The 22005-nt window shown below is 33.5% G+C and overlaps 1 protein-coding gene across 1 annotated transcript; it reads left to right on the forward strand.

The window, feature by feature from the left end:
- Positions 1 to 4911: 4911 nt before the first annotated feature.
- Positions 4912 to 21637, forward strand: LOC128227232 (gamma-aminobutyric acid type B receptor subunit 1-like). Its single transcript, XM_052937543.1, has 8 exons — positions 4912 to 5100; positions 8825 to 8962; positions 12689 to 12859; positions 14226 to 14327; positions 17322 to 17387; positions 18635 to 18830; positions 21171 to 21317; positions 21564 to 21637. Exons 1-8 carry the CDS (start codon positions 4912 to 4914, stop codon positions 21635 to 21637), a joined length of 1083 nt encoding a protein of 360 aa, XP_052793503.1.
- Positions 21638 to 22005: the final 368 nt, after the last annotated feature.

The raw sequence follows: 22005 nt of genomic DNA on the forward strand, positions 1-22005 counted from the left end.
TTGTCAGCAGTCTTATATATCTGGTTTCCATGGATTTTCGCAAAAATTAGTACATTCCAAGACCAAACATAAAAAAGTTGCCAAAATTTTCAATCTGTGAGTTAGCAGCTTTAAGAAAATGATGTTTTATAATATGCATTTTTCTTCCAACTGTTAGTAGCACTTTTAGGCATAAAACATTTTTTTAACGGAATATGTAAAACTGCGATCTGATCTTTTGTCAGCAGGCTTATATCACTTATTTGCATATATTTACACAGAAACTGGCTCATTCCAGGACAAAAATAAAAAATATAAAACAAAGTTGTCAAAATATGTGAGAGTGCAGCTTTAAGGAGTACTTTGTTATGTCAATAACATATACTCGTTAAACTGTCAATCATTTACGTATCTACATAAATTCAATTACCTTTTGAACTAGAAAGTGTTATATTTTCAAAGAAAATAGCCATATACCTCTGTTCAGTGCCGGTCAAATTCGATGTTTTGAACCCGTTTGAACCACTCTCGCGCGTGCTAAATACTAAATGACGCAATGTTTTGGACTGGTTTTTATTTTTTTCGATACAGGCACAACCGAGCGTAAATATTAAGCGAGAAAGTCTAGTTGAACGATGCAAGGTTCATGGGGTTTGTTTACCAAAAATCAAGAATCCGGTTAAGAAGACGACAAATAAGAATGGTATTAAGTTCGTAGAATGGAACTCCTTCCTGATTCCTGCACATGTAAGTTGTAAGTATTGACTATATCGGGATACCATACAGGACACTCAAGTGTTATTTTATATTTTCTTAGTTATCATGCAAATGAAAATAATCACTATCATTTAGAGGTTATTCAGGGATAGTTGCAAATGCTTTGTTTACATTAATTAGTAATATGAATTTAATTGAATACACCAATTTTTATTAGAGCTTTGCACCAAATTAAATTGAGTTCATTTTACGGGAGTAACCCACACTACAGTAGCGGATCCATAAAGGGGGTGGGACCCCCCCCCCCCCAAAAAAAAAAAAAAATAATATATATATATATATATATATATATATATATATATATATATATATATATATATATATATATATAAATAAATAAAAAAAATAAAATCGCCTGAAAACTTCTACAACCTGCCAAATTAAATTGAGTTCATTTTATGGGAGTAACCCACACTAACGGATCCAGAAAGGGGGTGGGAACCCCCCCCCCCCCAAATTTCTGTAATGAATCTCAGGACAATTATTCAATAAAATCTTTTACTCTTTGATATCATAAATGGTAAAAAAATACTAAAATGTAAAAAAAAAATCAAGTCGGAGAATGGGTTGGAACCGGTGTCGCCAAAATTGCAGTCCAGTGTTGTATCCGCTGTGCTATGAAGGCTTATCCTAAACAGTTGGAATATTTAATCTATATACCTAACTTGTAATATATTGGCGATTTTTTTTTATTGTAAATTATGTGGTACTTCAGTTAGTAAGTTTTAATGCATTGTACACATAGATACCAAGTTTATGTCAGTTTTCGTCAATTTTCTTTTTTTTTTCGCTATTTCATTAAACGGAGCACAGCCCCTTTTAAACAAGTCTTTGGGAGGAAGACTTGTCTTCGACAACTGTTGGGGATTGTTATTAAAGCTGCATTTTCACAGATTTACCATTCTGACAACTTTTTTTTCATCATGGAATGAACCATGCAATGTTAGTGCATATGTCTGCGAACCATGATTTAAAACTGCTGAAAAAAGATCAGATCGCTGTTTTTCATATTTACATTCATAAATGTTGTTCTGTGACTTAAATTTTATGAACACTTTCAGAAAAAATGAAATAATAAGCAGATTTCTCAATACATGACATCTGTTTTATTGTGATTTATGTATTATTATTAGGAAATTTAAGGCATTGATTCTCTGAGATAATAATAATGTTAAAACAGTCAATCTGTGAGTGTGCAGCTTTAAGACTCATTTTTCCTAAGATCAGCCAAGTTAGTATTATAGCTAATTTTAGCTTAAAAGTAGGTGAATTTTATATTTATTTCAGACCAGATACTCTTGAGGGACCAATTTAAGGGCAAACAGACAAACGTTTTGATGCAAAGAAAGCATTGGATTTGAAAGGTAGATTTTCACACATATTTACATGTACTCAATGTCATTTACTAGTATAACATAATGTATTCAAGTATAAGATATTTCAAGTATTTGGTCAGGTTGTTAGGTTTAATTGAAACTGTTAAGCAAATAAATGAAAATCCATGCAATTTTGCATGCACATGTTTGTTGCATGCAGATTTTACTCAGATGGCATAGGATACAGTTACTCTTGTTACTTGCTTAAAATAAATGCAAATAATTCTGCATGTGTCTGAAGTCATGTTTTATTTTTCTCTTCAAATTGTTTTGAAAAATGCAATTGTTTGATTTCCTTTCTTATGTGTTCTGTATTGCAGTTCCGATGGAGAAGAAAAATGGAGAGATTCTAAAAGTATGAAGATACTCCTGTGTATAATGAGGAAATCTTGTCAGTGAATGGTAAGTTCTCTTTGGATTAATTATATGTATAACAATATAAATATGAGTTAAGCCAAGAAATAAGAATTGACATAATTATTCTGTTCAAATTAGAATTGATCTACAGAACTTTGTTCCATAGTTTTATGTACATTCAACAATTTTTGACAAAAGTTTCTCACCCAGCCCACTGTTTGAGATTCTAATCATAATCAGCAATTAACATATAGATGATACATTGATATATTAAATATAAAGACATATGATTTGTCTCTGCTATTATACTCCTACCACTTGATGGTTAGGGTTCATTTGGACAAGTCTTCTTTTACCCATAATTCCAAATGCTTCTGCTCGGACAGACAAACCGATGAATTAATCGAATAAATTGAAAGTTTGAATGATTTTATTTCGCATCGCGTTAGTAGGTGCATGTAAACTAACTCACACTTATTTAATGGATTAGGAATCAAATAAAATAAAGAAGCAAAAATAATAATGTAGTCTGTAAATTTGTATCTTTTTCCAACAAACTGAGAAGCACAGATATGTCAAATTGTCAACAAAACAATCACAAATATTAGATAAGTTGTGTGTGAATTTAATGTAGGGTCAGAAAACTGAATATTCAATGAATCATGATGAATCACAATCAGTCCCTGCCTAGAATAAATTGATAACAAACTCATAATATGATAGAGCATTTACACTCTCAACAATAATGACTGGTAGTCCTGGACTCAACGTTAAACATATAATCTCAAGTAAATATCAAAGAAATTATCACTAACAAATTGCCAAATGCTTTATAACTGGATACACGGGTGATGAACAAAAATGTCACGTGACCACAATGTGGTTTTTTGTCTAAAGCTATGACATTTTAACACTAGATACGCGTGTTTGCATTCCGGGACACTATTTGTTTTGAAGTGTTCTTGGAAACTATGCAAACATGAATGGTGACCAATACACCGATCGAAAGACAAAACAATGCATTCTTTTTTGCGCTATGTCTCTTTAACGAACTCTCGCGTATAACAAAAATATCGATAAGAAACTTACCTGGGATGACGATCAATCGAGCCAAAATACTACTTGCGTTTGCATGTGTGGTCACGTGTCCTTTTTTGTTCATCACCCGTGGGATAATAGATATTACAACTTCAACTAATATAAAGATACACTTGTATTCAAAATCAATACATTCACTTGTATAACAAACCTACATTTTGAGTGATAAACCTTTAACCACTTACCATATAATGCGTTTATGGAAAATATGTATTACTGATAACAAGGTTGTAACCATGAATTTAAAAGCTGAAGACGCTAAAATATAAAACGATTGGTGAGTGCTAAAATATTTCATAAGATTATCATTCTTCCTCATCACTTGTTTTCATAAATCTAGTTAATCATCAATATGATTCAATATTCGTATTCAGGAATATAAACATATATAAGCGTACGACGCATATGTGTTTTTTTCTAATACGTTAAATGGATTTTCTTCGTTTAACAAGGCAAAATATATTTGAGCGGGGAGAGAAAATAAAGGAAACTTCAGTGCATTTAACGCGGATTCGGATCTTGAGTATACTGTAAAATGTTTTCGATGTATCGATACCAGAAAAAAGTCGACGCCGCTCGTTGACGTTAAGCCCGCGACGACGATTTATCGACTATCGCCGATAATCGGCCAACCACTATTTAATACCCATAATGCCATAATTAATTATAATAACACATTAAATACCAAGTAAACAGATAAACACAAAGTCATCATAAAAGTCAAATAAGTAAGTAAGTATAAAAAAAGTTGGATTATTTCAAGTTTGGCTTGCCACAAAAAGAGTTTCTGCAATTGCTATAATGTAAGATGAATTACTAAATATCGACAGAGTTAAAAGAAAGTTGCCAACATAAAATCAGTAAACGAGTCACTTCAAATGGCGATGAAGTGATCTATGTCGTTGACATAATTTTAATTAAATTAAATTATTATTACCTGCCTAATACTGCCAAGGATTCTTAATTGTCATTTTTTTTATTAATTTCATTAAGTCTAAGATTGTGACAGATTAGTGGAAAATGATTTGTATGTAGTTTAACGCACGATCTATTTCTAAGGAAATAAATTTGTCGTTAGATCATGCGAAAGATAGTCAAAGCTAATCAATAACATTTCAGATCATTTTATAATAAGAAGCAATGTGTTTCAATTGAATGAAGGTTCTCAGAGAAGCGTTTCGATTAAAAGGATTGCAATTCTACTTGTAGATATTGTTTTGTAATAATCACAGCATGAATTAGAAAAAACAAAAACAAACAAAATATATATAATTTTTAAAAAAATATGACGAAATTTATGTTTTATGCGATATCTATAATATGCATGAACATTTGCTATGGGAGCGAGGCTAACACAACGTTGCGGTTGCTCGGATTGCTGCCAATGAGTGGTCAAGGATGGATCGGGGGCGAGGCGGTGCTACTTCCGGTCAAAATGGCGCTCCATGACATCAACAATGATCCTCGCATCTTGCCTGGATACAACCTGACGTACAATTACATAGACACAATGGTGAGTGTATCACATAATGAAATTCAAGCAATTCTTTAGGATAGGAAGGCTTGCTTATTTTGTACAACTCGTACACATTTTTTTATTGTTATTGTACTAGTCGTGTAGTTTTAATATCTCAGGGAATGACGGTAGCAATGTTAATACCTAGCTATAGATATATTTTATGTGCTTAATTTTATGTTCCCCTTTTGATAATTCTACTGGCAGTAAAAAATAAAAGCAAATATACTCCTATTTCGTACATGCCCTTATCTGGGTGATCGACAATAACTACATTACGAAATGGAAAATAGTATTTTTAAGACAATCATACCTAACTAACAATTACTGCTTGTAAAGGACAAACAATTAATTTATAAATAGCCTCAATATTTCATCTAAGCAAATATCGAACGTAGACTTTTAACATCGCTCAAAGCAAATTAAACAAAATATATAAATGTTTCCAATACAATACTTCCTATTTTTTGCGAATTTCTTAGATCGGATGAATATACAAATATATACTTCCTATCAAAGTCTATACATAACTACGTTTACGTTGGCAAAAATGCTAAAGCAGTTTGGGATATTATCTGCGATCTGATTGTCTCTGCCTTGAATAAAAGTTTACTCACTAAAATTGTTAATTGTCTTCCACTCAAATGCAAGAGGTTCTTGCGTTGTTGTACAAAAAAGGAGGACCCCAAAATCATGAAAATAGGCGACCTATATTTATTTTTAATATCTATTATCTATTAGCAGTATTGTTAAAGCAGTACGTCTGCAATCAGTTTTACCGATTCTTAAACATCTCAATCAAAAAAGTAATATATTTAAGTGTATATATATTTAACATTAGATTAACTGGTGACGCTGTCGATAATACTGGTATTTTCAGCAAAGAAATTACAATTTAAGGATTTCTAAAATCTTTTGATACAGTGGAATGGAAAAATATTTTAATAGTTGCGCTTCATAGATTTCTTTTGTTGTTGTTTTTTTTGTTCAAAATATGTGAAGACCCTTCATTCTAATATAACATCCGAAATCGCAAATATTGGATTGATCTCTGGATCTTTTCTATAACGTGGTATTCGGCACGGTTGTCCTCTTTCTGTTTTACTTTTTGTTTAAGTTGATGACATTATACAAGCCCTACTAAAAGTGTGATACGCAGGTTTAAAGTAATTAAGGTTTTAAATTTAATAAAACAAAAATACATGGCATTTGGATAGGGTCAAAACTCACCATATTTATATTTATTTTTATGACATAATTTATTTGCGCAAGCAGATTTAAACCGATGAATAGTATGTACCATTCATATTACGGTTTGATAAAATTACAGCTCATTTGAAAAATGAAAGTATTTCTATATGGTCTTTTGTTCTATTAATTATGTTACTTATATAATTGTTTAAGCAACTTGTACAAAATCTACTAAGCACGATTTTAAACTATTGTTGTTGACAGCTCTTTGTATGTATTGTGGGTAATATTTGTGTATGCTCTGTATCCAAAAAGAAAAGTCATAAATTAACAATTACAAAAAGAAAAGAAAGGGTTCTAGAATTCATAGGAGATGTCAAGCTATCATATTCATACATGTTTTCATGTCGTCACCAGTATTATAACTCACAAACTCTGGTAAAAAAACAAATGATCATTGTCTCGATTTCCAGATAGCAGATCGTTACGATCTTTAACGAAAAACCTCTAATGTTCCATAATTTCATATTTGTTTCCAATATAAATACACATTGTAATGTAAATTTACGAGTTGTATTAACCTCCAAAACAGATTAATTTAATCCATATTTGCATTGTTTAGCATGGGTTTTTTTCACCCAGAAATGATTACAAAGCATTCCAAAGCTGAAACATCACCTCCAAATACATCCGTTGTCTCAATAGCGGAAAGAATTTTATGGTTTCCAAAGCTGAAACATCACTTTCGCATTATTCAGTTGACTTAAGAGAGTTGATTTTTAATTAAATTGTTCGGTTACAAAAATTGAAGAGGGAGATAGCGTTTACGTAAAGAATCTGTAGCCTAGGCAATACGTGCTCAAAAAGGCGTTGCAAAGACTGTTTCGCTTAGTCCCCACCCCGTTCTGTAAAAGAAAGAAAAACATAGCCGAGTAACTGGATCTGCAAAAACCTTTAAAATGCATTGGTTCTTTACATCTTGGAAATGTTCTACTGAAAAGCAAAGTTGATTTATGCAATACAAACATGGTTGAATTAAGGCTAACAGTCGCTCACGATGGCTAACATTAACAAACTGTTTGTTTTGTATCCCTATTGATATACAGTGCATTCACTGCAAATGGGAACCAAATGGCAAACGTTTGCCGCAAACATCATTACTGAACGAAAGGCTATTTTTAATATCAATTTCACGACATCTACTTTTATCTCTGTAATTTAGTCTCTCTTCGTCTTCGTTTAATTCCATGACCAAGTAATCAGTACCATCCACCAAAATGTCAGCTAATAATCGTTTTCAATGGTTGATATCCGGAATTCAATCTTGATTGGATTCTCGAAGGCAGACATGAACATGTGCTCGTAGACCTTCACAAATAAACAACATTTTGTGAATCGATATCTCCACTTTACTTGATTAGAACCAGGCGTGAATGATTACTTTATATATATATTATTTATATAATATGTCGTTGTTATTTATGTGACACTATAGTTAGAACAAAGCTTTAAAATGAATTTCTTTCATGATATTGCTTATATATTTCTTTGTATATCATATAGACTGCCTGCCTGTAATTTCAAATGTGATTAGAATAAAAGAAGAAGAGCTTTGTTGGTTTCAATCATGCAGATATTGTGCAATGATATTGACATGTTGTCTTGTGTTCTTTTGCTCATTGAAATAAGTTTAACCAAAGTGGACACAGCCGTTTGACAGGTAAAACAAATATATTTGTGGAAAAACGTATGCTTAGAAAAAGCCAACTTAGGGGATGAATTTAGAAGTAAATGAGTCAATCAGTTCATAGTATGAGGTGATCTGAGGAGCGAGATGAATTTTGAAAATCACAATTGAAAATTGAAAATCTGAACAATAAAAAAGATTTAACGGACAGTCATTTTGTTTCATTTAAGGTGTTTGTTTATGGTACGCGAGTTGATTCGTTAATCATACGTTTAAGTCTGAATAACTTGAGTTGGTATTTGAGGGAAACTGGAACGTCATGCGTTTAGGTTCTAAACGAGTTCAAAAAAGTTATTTTGCTTGGTTGTGATTTGGCGTAGTTATTGTCCCTGGAACAAGGTACTCACGATATCTATACGGGCTATTCACCTACCTGTCTGTATTATATATTGATAATGTATTGAAACTATCCTTTTTGTGATTAGGCACAGTTTTTGTTGCAGTTCCACATTGGTTATTTAAAAACCCGTACATTTGTGCCTTTATTGTAATTGATTATGGGGATGACTTTGGCCATTTGGCCATGGCTGTGAGACATTTAACACGCACATAATCCCTGTGGTCAGACAAAGCGAGACATGGTTTCCGATGTTGTCTTCCCATCAAACGATTAATGTATTAAAACACTTTTATCATGCAATATTGAAAAAAAAACGTATTGAAGTCATCCTGTCTATAATAATATAAATACGTCAACTTGTTTAGAAGTTTTGAAAAAAGTCTTCAAACATCATGACGAAACGTCGTTTATCTAAGTATAAAGCATTAATTTCAATACTTCAGTGCACAGAGGGCGTAGCCGTGTATCGGATGTTCCGGGAGCTACAAGCGGGTCTGCCATATCACATGGTGCTCGGGGACGGCTGCTCAACATGCTCCGCGGCCACCGCACAAGTTTCATATCTCTGGAACCTTACTCAGGTGAGTCCATATATTACAAATTATTTATTGAATCTTACTCAGCTTAAACCATATATTGCTAAACCCTTCTAGAATCCTTCTGAAGTAGTCCCAAATATAACTAATTCACTGGAATCTTATTAGATAAGCCCATGTATTACTAATTTAATTATTTGTTGGAACTTACTCAGCTTAGGCCATAGAGGAAGGTGATATATTACAAGTTCCTTCTGGAACCTTACTCAGTTTAGGCCATATATTGCTAATCCCTTTTTGAATCCTACTTAAGGAAGGTAATATATAACAATTCCTTCTTGAACCTTACTCAGTTTGGCCATGTATAACTTATTCCTTCTGGAACCACTCTCTGGAGAAGCCCTATATAACTAAATCCTTCAGGAATCTTACTCAGGTTAGGTCATACGTTGCTAATTCCTTCTAGAACCTTACTGAGATTAGGCCATATATTATTTGTACATTTATTTTGACTGTTGACTCAGCATTCCGCCATAAACAATTCCTATTCAACACTCAACTCTTATGGTTATATTGGTTGCAGCTTAACGGCAGTGCAAGTGCACTTAAACTGAGAGGACATCTTATCGAAGAGCGTAGGGCCAAATCTTGTACGATCAAGAATTTTACTTGAATACTGCTTTTAGATCTCTTGGCTTTGCAAAAAAGGCTCTATTTTGAACTTTTGATTACAGTTGTTCTGTCATAGTAACAAACATTTTGATCACATTTCACACTTATTCATTATTTATAACCCTATGAATCGTGAGAGATTCTCCTTAACAAAAAATACATTAGATACAAGGCCGCGAGCGTTCCTTTGTCCAGGACTATCATGTGACTTGGAGATATCTACATTGGTTATAAACATTTATATCAGAGTTATATGTCGATTGCTTAATGACTTCGTCTAAATTTGATATTGACATCATGTGTTCTCATGTTTATTTTGAAACATTTTATTACATGTATTTACAAGTTCACACTTACAAAATTAAATGAAACATAGTTCTATACAAAGCCTTTTTTAAATAGTTTCTACATACTAGTATGTGACCACATATGTTATCCTTACCGAGGAAAACAACTATATGATAGGCTCTGAATTTTGAAAGTCGTTAGTTTTCAAACAAATTCTTCCTGAAATGAAATAAATTATATGAATGTATGTTTACAAAACATAATTATACAACGAAATACCTTCAGAAGCGATTTATAGGTTATGCATGATTGCAATATATTTGTATACAAGATTTATCTTACAGTGTACTTGAATTAACTTATTAGTCTGGTTTAAGGGTATCCGTGATTCGGGAGGGGTATATTGCATTATGCTGGAGGCGCTAAATATTTGGATGTGCTCGAAACTCAGTGGGATTTGGTAGGACCCACTAAACAGCGGTCACATCTATGAATATATCAACTTATAACAATCTTCTCTTTGCCATAATATCCATTATCTGGCGAAAGGTTCTACTACTTTCTTATCAGTTTGAAAAATAAGTGTTACGTAATGCAATACTCCTTTGTGTTGAACGCTCGTGAATTGTAAATATGTGTAAACATCCTGCATTATATTTATTCAAAGAATAGAATTTAAAAAAAATAATACACGAAATATAATTTCAGGAATTTTAATATTATCTATCCTTAAATTAGGATAGAAAAATCAAAATAAACCCGTTTGATCATTTGTCAAGTTTTTTTCTCTGCTCATTTTCGTTAGAAGTCAGTCTCCTTTTTAACTACACGTTTGTTTCAACTATATACTTTTTACCCGCGTCATAAAAATCCTTCCTAAATGCATTTCGTGATGTTTGGACTTTCAGTCATTTGATTATATTCTGCGTTACTAACAAGGTAGTATGATTAGGTTACAAATAATGGAGTATGATTGGGTTTCTGCATGCTACCCTCATCCGTAATAATTACTCCGTAAAAAGGTGGGCATATGGAGGTGAAGGCCACTTTTGTACATGATGGATCGACATAGTACTTAGTCGTATCATCAACCAAAGGACTGGATATGGCGACAGAAGCTATACTTACAACGTCGACAAAAGATTTAAAATTACCGGTGATGAGGGAGTTGACAACGGCGACGGGGGAATGACGACAAATGGCGGGCGAGTAACCGCCGGTTTGCTTGAAGCGCCTATGGTGTTTAATTACAAAATTCAATAACAATGGCGACGACTGGATAAAGAGCGATAGAGCGACTTTGACATGGACAACATTATACCAGACAGCATAAAACAGATATTCACTTTCCTCGTTTAGTATGGGTCATAAGGCTCTCAGCCTTTGGCAGAGTTTCATTTTTAATTAATAATAATATGTAATCACACGCAAGCAGTTATTAATGAAAACAATGACGGCAAAAAAAGCATTTCTAAATTACACAAAAACCTACTTTTTAAATGAAAAAAATGATAAAATCCTCAAGTGCCCTATACCCATTCCGATCGTTCGAGTTATATTCGCAATACTCATATACGTGTTCACAGAAGGTCTTTCAGCCCATTCTCTCTTTGATCCAGATTATAGTGCTCGTTATTATAAGTATCTTCCATGGCCGAGAATGTAAGAAAGGTTCATTCCGACCCGAGCGTAGGGTGTTTTGCGGAAACGAGGTTTACCGAGTTTCCGCAAGACACCATGCGCGAGGGTCGGGATGAACCTATCTTACAGGAGCGGCTATGGTAGATGCTTTTTCTCCTACCTCAGTTAAACAAAACTAAGTAAAAATGTATATTTTCCTGGAACTCTTTTGTGCTTAGTGAAAATAATTGCGTATGGATATGCGATAATTCGTGGTTGTCATAGATATGCGCGCAGTGATTTCGATTATGTGAATAGTCAAACCGGTTTCAAATAGTTCTTAGGAGAGTGAAGCATTATTTCTTGAAAGGTGCGTGGAAACTAATTTATGGAAACATTTGAAGGGAGAAATAATTATTTAGCGTTCTAAATATTGCCACAAGACAAGGTTTCCATGATGCTACAGACGACAGTCTTAAACAAGGGGGGGGGTAATTATTATGTAATTATGTGATGACCATAAAAAAGGAGTTCCATACGAGCATTTTATTTTCGCCCGTGGGCAAGATAAGAATTTCTAGCATGGTTAATTTATTGGATCTACTTATCTGAGGTGGGAGAAAATGTCCTCTGTAATGTCAACACATGGGAACTGGTTTCTGTGAATTTAAATGTTTTTAAATTTGAATTAAATAAGCGAATATCCGCAGTGTTGTCGAACTAAGTTTTTATTTTAACATTAAAATGTTATATTACATTTACTTGAAAGTCATAATAAGATATTACTTATTTACTCGTTTGTATTTTGTTCGTCAGTTATATGTCATCCAAATTAGGTTATTTCACTCACTTCTATGATGTTCTTGCACCACACAAGGCAACATATGAAATAAAACATTTAATGACTTTATGAGTGCATTTCAGGTAAGGTATGTCGAACATATTTTTTTCATCAATAATTCAGTGTTTTCTACTGGGCAAATGACTCTGGTTAAGGCACAATGCCAAAGCCGAACAAACACTAAAAGAGAGATGCAGAGAATACAAAACACGGACATACGACAAAAAAACGTAAACATATTAGCAAATGTTGGGGTTACCGCCCTAGAAGGGTCAGTGAAACAGAAGTTGACTAGGAGGTTATAACCCTTAATTTTAATAACATCAAGCTTTCAAACATTTCTATTTCAGTTATCATACGGCTCCTCTTCGCCCATCCTTTCAGACCGTAAAAGATTTCCAAAGTTCTTTCGGATAGTGACTCCGGAGCAGAAGGTGAACGAGGCAAGGATCCAACTGATGCGGAAATTTGACTGGAACAAGGTCGCCACAATCCATCAAGCACTCGAATTTTTCTCCGTGGTTTGTACAGTCGATCTTATATATGAAATACATTGTGGTGATGGTTTCACTAACAATATTTGTTTACACTTTATATATCAATTCTGGAAACTTTATCTTAGGTCATGAAGACATTGTCAAATAAGAATGAAGGAAGGCAAAACGTATTCGCTTCGTTTTTAGCATTCTAAAACTACTCGCCTTGTTATAAATACTTTGTGGTACAAAACGATTGTTCTTCGATTCATTGAATTGAAAATCAAAGACTATATAGTTTATCATATCAAAGGAACTCGTTCATGTTTAGTCAGCACCTAATATGAGTTTACACGGTAATGCATCTGAACATCCTTATAGTATATATTTTACACTCTGATACCCAATATAAAAAACCTGGTTTGGGGGTTGGAGCAAACCCACGCTTGTACAGTCAAGGCAAAATTAGAAAACTGATACTATGTTCATTCGTCCACAAGGACTCATAAACATGCCGACGGATATTTTAACCTTAATTGAACACATTGGTAGCATCAGGTGATGATGTCAATGCGCTACAGTCTTTTGCTGAATCGCGTTACAAGGCCGCTTTGCAAATTCGTGCACTTCAGGCATTTTTAACATTACATTAGCACTATTGCCTAATGATGCGGTAATAGTCAGTTTCTTTGCTGTTTCGAGGGCCGTAACCATCATATAATTAAACTGTCTTAATACTTACGCTCATGCTTCCGCCAACTGGATTGCTGTCTAGAGTCTGATTTAGAAATAATTTAGAAAGTTTCTGACGGCAAACCCCAGATTTGCATGAAGTCTTTAAATTGGTTTTATTAATTGGGTTGCTAAGCGGTTCGCGCATGAACGCTGGCTATAATCGAGACTTCGTTCAAACAATCCGCCAGTCTTATCCCGAATCAATAGGTTAGTTAATCAAAAATAAAGTAATACTACTACATACTTATTAAAATAACCTTTTGTTGAACATTATGATTATATAATACAAATTAGATGTTAAAAAATCAATTTAAGCTCAAGTCCAATGTAAACACATAAGACAGATTGCTAAATTAATACTAATACTAATACTAATACTAAAAATAATAATAATAATAATAATAATAATAATAATAATAATAATAATAATAACTTTATTTCATGAGTTTTTTGTTTAATAACGAAATTGGTTTACATCATAAACAAGCATTTATAATCCTTTATATTTCCGAGTGTTTCCTCCGCGCAGCGAACATGCATTATCTTCAAACCAGGAAAAACGAATCAACTGTGTGTTAATAATGCTTGGTGGTAAGCCTTTGCCTGTACGGCATTTTCCTTAAACAGATCTCGTCTTTAATATCAATTAGTACGGTCTTCCTTTTCTTTTGAATAGGTCACGGACGACTTTGTTCGGAGAGCTTCGGATCTGAATGTCACTATAATTACCCAGGAGATTTTTGTCCACGATCCCATGTCAAGGGTCAAGAACCTGAAGGTCAGTAATAACGAGTAGTCATTCGACTTTCTCGGTTCCATTTAACAGTTCTTGGGTAGAGAATCTTAAGGTCAGTTACAACTAGTTATCATTATATTTTTCTTGGCTCTTGAGTAGATAACTTAAAGGTCAGTAACAACTAGTTATCATTGTACTTCATCTGTTAAGATTACAGTTAAAGGGCGTAAAACTGTAATATCGGTAGTAAGTAGTAGTCCATGCATTTTCCCGACTACGCTTAACACGTCTGGGCACAGAACCTTACAGTACGTTTATATATTGAGTAATCTGGTACATTTTCGGCTTCGTTTGACAAGTCTAACGTGCATAACCGTTGGGTCAGTTGCAACTAGAAATAATAATTTCACATTCGCGGTTTCGTTACACAGGTCTATATAACAGAACCTCAAGGTCAGTAAAAGCTATTAACATATAGTTTTAATTACATATTATGGACAACGCTTAACATGTCTACGGTTCATAGTACGATGGTCAGTTACAACTAGTTATAGTTAAGTCTTCTCTGATATGTTAATCAAACCTAGGGTACAGAACCTTTAGTTCCGTTAAAAGTAGAACATTTTAATTTTTCAGCTACGTCTATAGGGCCTCAATAGATTATCAAAGATTGCGCATTTGACTCAACCCTAACCTTTAACCTAACCATAACTTTAGTTATGATTATACAATGATCTCTTGTTGTCTTGTGTCTTTTTTTCCAGTTTTTTTAATGTAAAATTTCCGGGTTATAGATTGGCGTCCCGGTATCTTTCACAGTTGACATTGAAGATTTATTTCGTGTTATAAGAACAACAGTTTTTTATCTGATCTTCAGTAAATCAGTCAGAATACTAGGTAACATGATATTTAACTTTTTTTAAGCATAATAATGGAAGTATGAGTCATCTTGGATCAACGACTGGCCCAGACCAGTGTAAGTGTGTGTCTGCAGCATTTAATTTTAATTTTACCATTATAAACATTATCTTGCAAAATTGCTTTTATAAAGATAAAAAATTCGGCCTAATGCGGTCTGTATTGACCCTTTGTACTTTTGTATTACGGGTAGAGGGTATATCCATAGTTGAGGGACTCTCTTACTCATTTAATGTTGGCTAATATTTTTTGTCCTGTTTGAGGAAGCTTTTGATGTTGCCATTCACAATGTTTGATGGACAAAACTAGTGCAGTCTTGTATTAGTCCTAAAAATATTACTAAAATGAAGTCAATTAACATAAATGATAAGACTGGTATCACATAGACTATAATAGTTGTTAAACAAGGGTCAACTCTTTTTCCACTGTTATAATTAACATTAAAGATGCAATAAATCTTACTAATCTGACTGAGTCAGATTTAACTTGTTATCATTTGTATGCTAATGTTTGCTGATTATATATTTTCCATAAAAACAGGTAACTTTACAAACTCAATGAGAATGTGTGTATTGGTATTCGTGCAAATTTGGTCTGTAAATAATGTGCAAAAATTTGAAAAGACAGAAAACTATTTATAACCTCGGATGGCTTAAAAATTAGAAAAATATAAAGGATTGCTTCGTATGAGTTATTTTTCCTTGAACTGTAAATACGCCTTATAAGCGGTCAAAATATTAGGTGAACAACCTTTTAATAACCAAGAAGTCTTTCGATTTCAAAGATTTGATTTAACTCTGCAGACCTCTAACGTTGCAACGTGGACGTACATGGTGTGTTAACCGTAACATTATTCAATCGGAACACCTCGTTCATTTTTCATCGAACGAACCTCGGATGCATGCCGTTACATTAGTAGAAGTAGTTCGTAAAATTAATAGTAAATCTATTGATTAATTATAGCGTTTTAAGGTGTTATTTGAATCATTGATTTCAAATTAATTGCCAGTGAAGTGTCTAATTGCATAGATAATTATTTTTCCTTAGAGTATTAGAGTAAAATTCCCTAGGCTTTACTGATAAATTGAAATGACTACGCGATTATATGCAGCATAGTTACGTGTAAAGAATTCTGATATTGTAAAGCATCCATTTACATCCAAGGTTGTTTTCGATGAAAAATGGCGGTAGTTCTCCGATATATCATTGTCATGCGAGGAGCGAGTACTAAATTAATGGGTGTAAAAAGGCTGGCTGCGCTAAGTCCTTGTTAACCAAATATATATAGAAGTAAATAGCCCTCGTCATGATCACGCTTGCTATGTTTTATTGGTGATTTCTATTAATAATTTTGGTCTTGGATTTTGTTCAATATTTTTTATACCTCATAATATAACAAACTACTGTTAACGCAGAAAATAAAAATATCAGTATGTAAAACATGGTATGAGTTTTTATCTAATCAAAAAAATGATGGTTATCGTTTGTTTGAAACTGATTTGTATTTGAAACTCACATCATCGATGTTTAAATATATATAATAATGCTATAATGTATGTCGCAGAAATAATATTTGTATAAGATATGCGTGGCTGACACTGGTGAAATAACAATACTTCATGTGTGGTGTAAATCAGTGAGAGCATTAGAGCATTATAAAATATGAAAATCAGATAGGATAAATCAAATAGTTTAGCTGCTTTAAGAAAGACCTTTCTGCTAAAAAGTAAATAGATTCGTTCTGCTAAATTTTAACTTGGCTTAATTAAATTGTTTTCCAATAAACATGTTTGTTAGGATTTTCATATTACTTTTTATGAATGGATATAATTCAATTTTTACATACTTTCATACTTATGACATGAGCATACCTGTGGTATAATTGTTTGCAGTTATTAATATTTGATATATGTCTAGAATAATAATAATAATAATAATAATCATGCATGCACATGTCCAATGGTAGGTTATGCCGATTGCCCATAAACTCTAAACCAAAACCTATTGTTGTTGTTTCTAACGCATGTATAACCATACACTTTTCATTGCATACTGCTGTTTTGTATGCATGCATTACTATGATATTATTCTTAATATCTATCTTTTTTATATTGTCAGGAGCATGATGCGAGGATCATCATGACAGCGATGTATGAGGACAGAGCGAGAGCAGTGCTGTGTGCAGTAAGAATAATATACAAATGTGTCGTAAATAACACTTCTTAAAAACGTTCTTACCATTTCTACAAAGAAAATTGTTCAGTTGTAACATTCCGACGTCCGTATACAGGTTTAAAACAATTGCATCGTCAAGATTGCATCACTACTTTATCAGGGTTTCATCATTGCATCATCAAGGTTCCATCATTGCATTATGAAGGTTCCATAATTGCATCATCAGGCTTGCATCATTGTATCATTAAGGTTGCATCATATCATCATTAAGGTTGATTCATTTTCAAGGTTGTTTCACTGCATCATCATGATTTCATCATTGCATCACCAATTTCCATTATATCATCATTAAGGTTTTTTTATTTTCAAGATTGCATCACTGCATCATCATGATTTCATCCTTGCATCATCAATGTTACATCATTGCATCTTCACATTAAGGTTGCATCATTGCATCATCAAGATTGCACCATGCATCATCAATGTCGCATCATTGCATCATCAAGGTTGCATCCATTTGTCACAGGGTGAGAAAAATGTGCAGCCAGACCGGGGCGCGAACCCGGTCAAATGCAGTAACATTCTAAAATAGCATGACCACTTTTTCATCAGTGTGTATTTGAAACCTCTTCCAATATTTCTTTTAAAAACAATACTTTTAATTGTTCTTCCATCTTAACGATATCAAAGACGATACATTTATAACTAGGATGCATTTAAACTGTTAAGAAAATAATTAATGTTTGTCAGGATATTTCAGTACGTGAATTAATGTGCTGTTAATGGAGTTTTGTGCTGTTGTTCCATGTTTCTTGTTGGTGACTTTTTGTTTTGGTGTTCTATGTCATTGGCGTTTACCCTGTACCTTACTTTTTATGTATTTAATTTCAAACGCGGTGAAGTACAGACACTTATCGAGACAAACATGTTTTGTAGCATTGTCCCTTTTTCCTTTTTTACAGCAAAAAAACTACTAAAATATCAGCAAATATTTTCATCACAGCATGATTTTGGAAGTTTATTGCATTAATGGCAGTATTAGTTTGTATTTTCCACAAATATTTTATTCCATATCTATTTAATAATTCTGAAAGAAATACTCAGCCGAAAACACAAGGGTAATAATCATCCTTACTTAACTCTTATAATTCCTCAAATATCTGATTAATCTCAAAGTTTCAACTGATTTTTTGACTAGCACATTCAACGTCACTGTCAACGTTAGATCCAATAAATTAATTGTTTGCCTATCAAAGGCATACAAGGTGGGGTTGTACGGCGCCAAGATCGTGTGGGTGTTCGCGGGCTGGTTCTCCAGAACTTTCTGGCTGGTGAAACAGGATGACATTGACTGTACTCCGGAGCAGATGGCCTTGGTTGCAGAGGGTGCCTTCTTTACTTCAGCCGTGCATTTTAACCCCATAGAAGAGAGGGGTATTCACGGAATGACGGGTATATTTATGTTGTTTCTTTATGCAATATATATGTAAATTATGCGCTCATGTTTGTGTCTGTAAATAAGACTGATGTCAGTATGTTATAAGTAAACAATGTGTATTTAACCTCAAGGTCGTTTTCGATAACATCAATATTTATAAAAGAAGATAAGCAGAATTACATGTATACACATACACGTGTATTGCTTCAAAATACCTCGTAAAAAATGGTTCAGCAATATCTGATGACAATTGTTTTCTAATTGGTTCAGTGATTTCCGATGACACTTGGGTTTTTTAATTGGTTCAATCATTCTGAAAAAAACATTGTTTTTTCTAATAAGTTTGGTAATTTTTTATACTAGTAACACTTGCTTTTTAATTTGTTCACTAATTTCAGATCACACTTGCCTTCTATCTGGTTGTAAGAGCAACACATGTTCGCTTGCTCCGGCTGTTTTCTCATTGACTGGCTCATATAACACTAACACTGCTTATTTTAAAATTTCGTGTAATGGTTTGGAAAAGTGTAAGGTGGGCTTGGTAGGAAAGGGTGCCTTCTTAACGTCAGTCGTAAATTATAACCCCATAGACTGGCGTTGATTAGGCTTATATTTTAATAGTTCAAGAATGTGTATTGGTTCGGACAAATGCAAAGTTGAGAGCTCTCAACTAATATAGCTCAACACGACCCTTCAGAGAGTTTCAGAATCACTGACCTTTTGTACATTTCGTTTGTTTTGTAGCTTTTATGCATTAGTCTTGTACTGTTTAAAGGGACTTTGTAAACCTGTTGGCTACTTGAATGGTTAATGTAATTCACGTTGTGGTAATAGCTGAATTTACATCAATAGTGTCACGTCAAAACTATGCCAACGATTTTCAGGCCACACAAAATCTTCATTTACTCAATTAAAATGAATAAGACCTTACACTATCATAAATGACGCAACGCCATTGGTCCAGGACTGGTCACGCGGTGACCCTATATTTTTCCATATTGGGTCACCAAATTTATATCGTATCATAATGGCGTCTATTTTCCGATTCCGATGAATATTCTGATGAATAAAAGAAACATTGAAACATGTAAACAGGTTATCGACGTGATATATACCTTACGGGGTCACCTACTTACCCCGCAAATTATCCTTAATAAGCCCTTTTATATACCCCTTTGCCGCTCTTTTTATGCCCCTCACACATCGTCGAGGAGGTAGGCTTTCGTTCATTCGCCGACATGTGGATAAATAGTTCCATTTTTTTAAAATTAATTATATGATAGTGTTTTACTGCAAACAGCTTATAAACATTCATCAAGATCTTTTCATAAACGCATTTACGTCCAAATAATAACATACAATGCACGACAGGATGAGGATTAACATTGTATTAAATTTTTTTTTTCCAGTTTTGGGTTTGTTTCATTGAACATGTTGTCAAGATATATGGGTGTTCAATCATCTTTATATCAATAATCAGCCTGATTCGCTTGTAGACGGGTCATTTTCCAGATTAATAGTGAAGAACACGATTTTCTGACAGTTAAACGTGTATTTTTAGCAAATTAGTGTTTGCTTTTACCGGGAAGTCGTATCAAAGTAAGGCGATTTGAAAATATATTCGATAGATGATATAACGTCCGCTATGCCTAACTAGTAAATACTACATAATCTTCACCATTCATAGGTTCCTGCAGGTGCTATTTTACTACCAGCCAAATAAATGCGACAACTTTCCATTGATCAATTACAGTGTGTGTATACCACGTGATAAATTACGTCATATATGCTACGTCGGAAGGCAACATTTTTAAAACCTGCTTTATATCGTTAACAGAACAAAGGGAATCAAGGTACAACGTAAGAATCAAACAAATAGTAATTTTGTCAAAATTATTGTGTAACTTAAATCTATTACTTACCACTTGTATTGCGAAAATATTGAGCTTTAAACCATAAAATACCTATTGAAAGACGTCTCTTTTTTAATGTTCGAAATATTATTCAATTGGTGATGGATTTGAATATTTGCTTGAAAGCCACTTTTTAAGGGATCTTATCACATTTCTTTGTAAATCAACCAAGTTCTTACAATTTGGAACACTTCATGAACCGTAATAATGAAGCAAAACAGTTGAAACTCTAGTATAGGATATATTGTAAATGCGACCTGTGTCCATTTACTAATAGGTAAAACAGCTAGTTTAGTTTACGGCTCTTCAAATTTCATTATCATACAACAGGCCTGAATTATTTTCATGAACATGTATATAATATGATTGTGATGTCCCATAATGTTAAACAATTATGTAGATAAATGTGATAGTCACCTTCAAAAAAACAAATATTTACAGTTTCAGAATTCTTGGACCGCTACTACAAAGACCCAGATTATAACCCAGACCTTGAAATATACAAAGTTGCCTTCGGCCAGTCGTACGACCACATCTGGATTGCGGCCTTAGCACTGCACTGCACCGACACTGAACTAAGACGTAGAGGTAATAGAGCAATGTTTGTGCCCAGGTTGAAGGACGGAATTACCAACCAGGACACGACACACATGGACATTGCATTAAGTAGACCAATGTCTATAACTATATGTTTTTCTTTCGTTATACTTTGCGTTTCTTCAATGTTATCTAAAGGCTAATATGATGTAGAATACAACCTACATTTCAGCCATCGAAAGTGTAGATAGTACCAAGGTTAATCAATAAGAATTTTAACCTTTTGCGGGTGTTTAGGATTCGCCTACTGCCTCTCAGCCGATACACACGCTCTGCGTCAGATGTTGCGTTCACAATGCGTCAGTCAATAAGGATGTGTTCTAAGTCTGTTAGATGACTTGAAGTTAAAATAAAAAAATAAGGAAGGGCTACGCTCACTCCGCCCATTCTTAATCATTTAGAGTTTTCTTTATGTCTTACCATTACAAAGAACTGTTTCACAATTTATAAACTTTTTTGTTTGGCTAATGTTTTAGTTAAAGGTTTCTGTTTGCCATAAATTCGCAGAGTGAGCTTGTACTTGACTAATCCATGCATTTGACTATAATTACATTGCACAATTGAAACAATACATTGTGCTCAAATAAGTCTCTGTGAATAATCATTGTCATGGTGTATCATTCATATTTTTCAACAGGTTACGAGAAAACGCTCGACGAGTTTACATACGCCGACGGCG

Source organism: Mya arenaria, chromosome 1 (assembly GCF_026914265.1).
Source record: "Mya arenaria isolate MELC-2E11 chromosome 1, ASM2691426v1".
Lineage (NCBI taxonomy): Eukaryota > Metazoa > Mollusca > Bivalvia > Myida > Myidae > Mya > Mya arenaria.

Coding starts and splice junctions, on each gene's coding strand:
- LOC128227232 (XM_052937543.1), top strand. CDS start 4,912: ATGAACATTTGCTATGGGAGCGAGGCTAACACAACGTTGCGGTTGCTC. Junction 17,388..18,634: donor CGAGAGCAGTGCTGTGTGCA/GTAAGAATAATA, acceptor TGCCTATCAAAG/GCATACAAGGTGGGGTTGTA. Junction 18,831..21,170: donor GGGTATTCACGGAATGACGG/GTATATTTATGT, acceptor AAATATTTACAG/TTTCAGAATTCTTGGACCGC.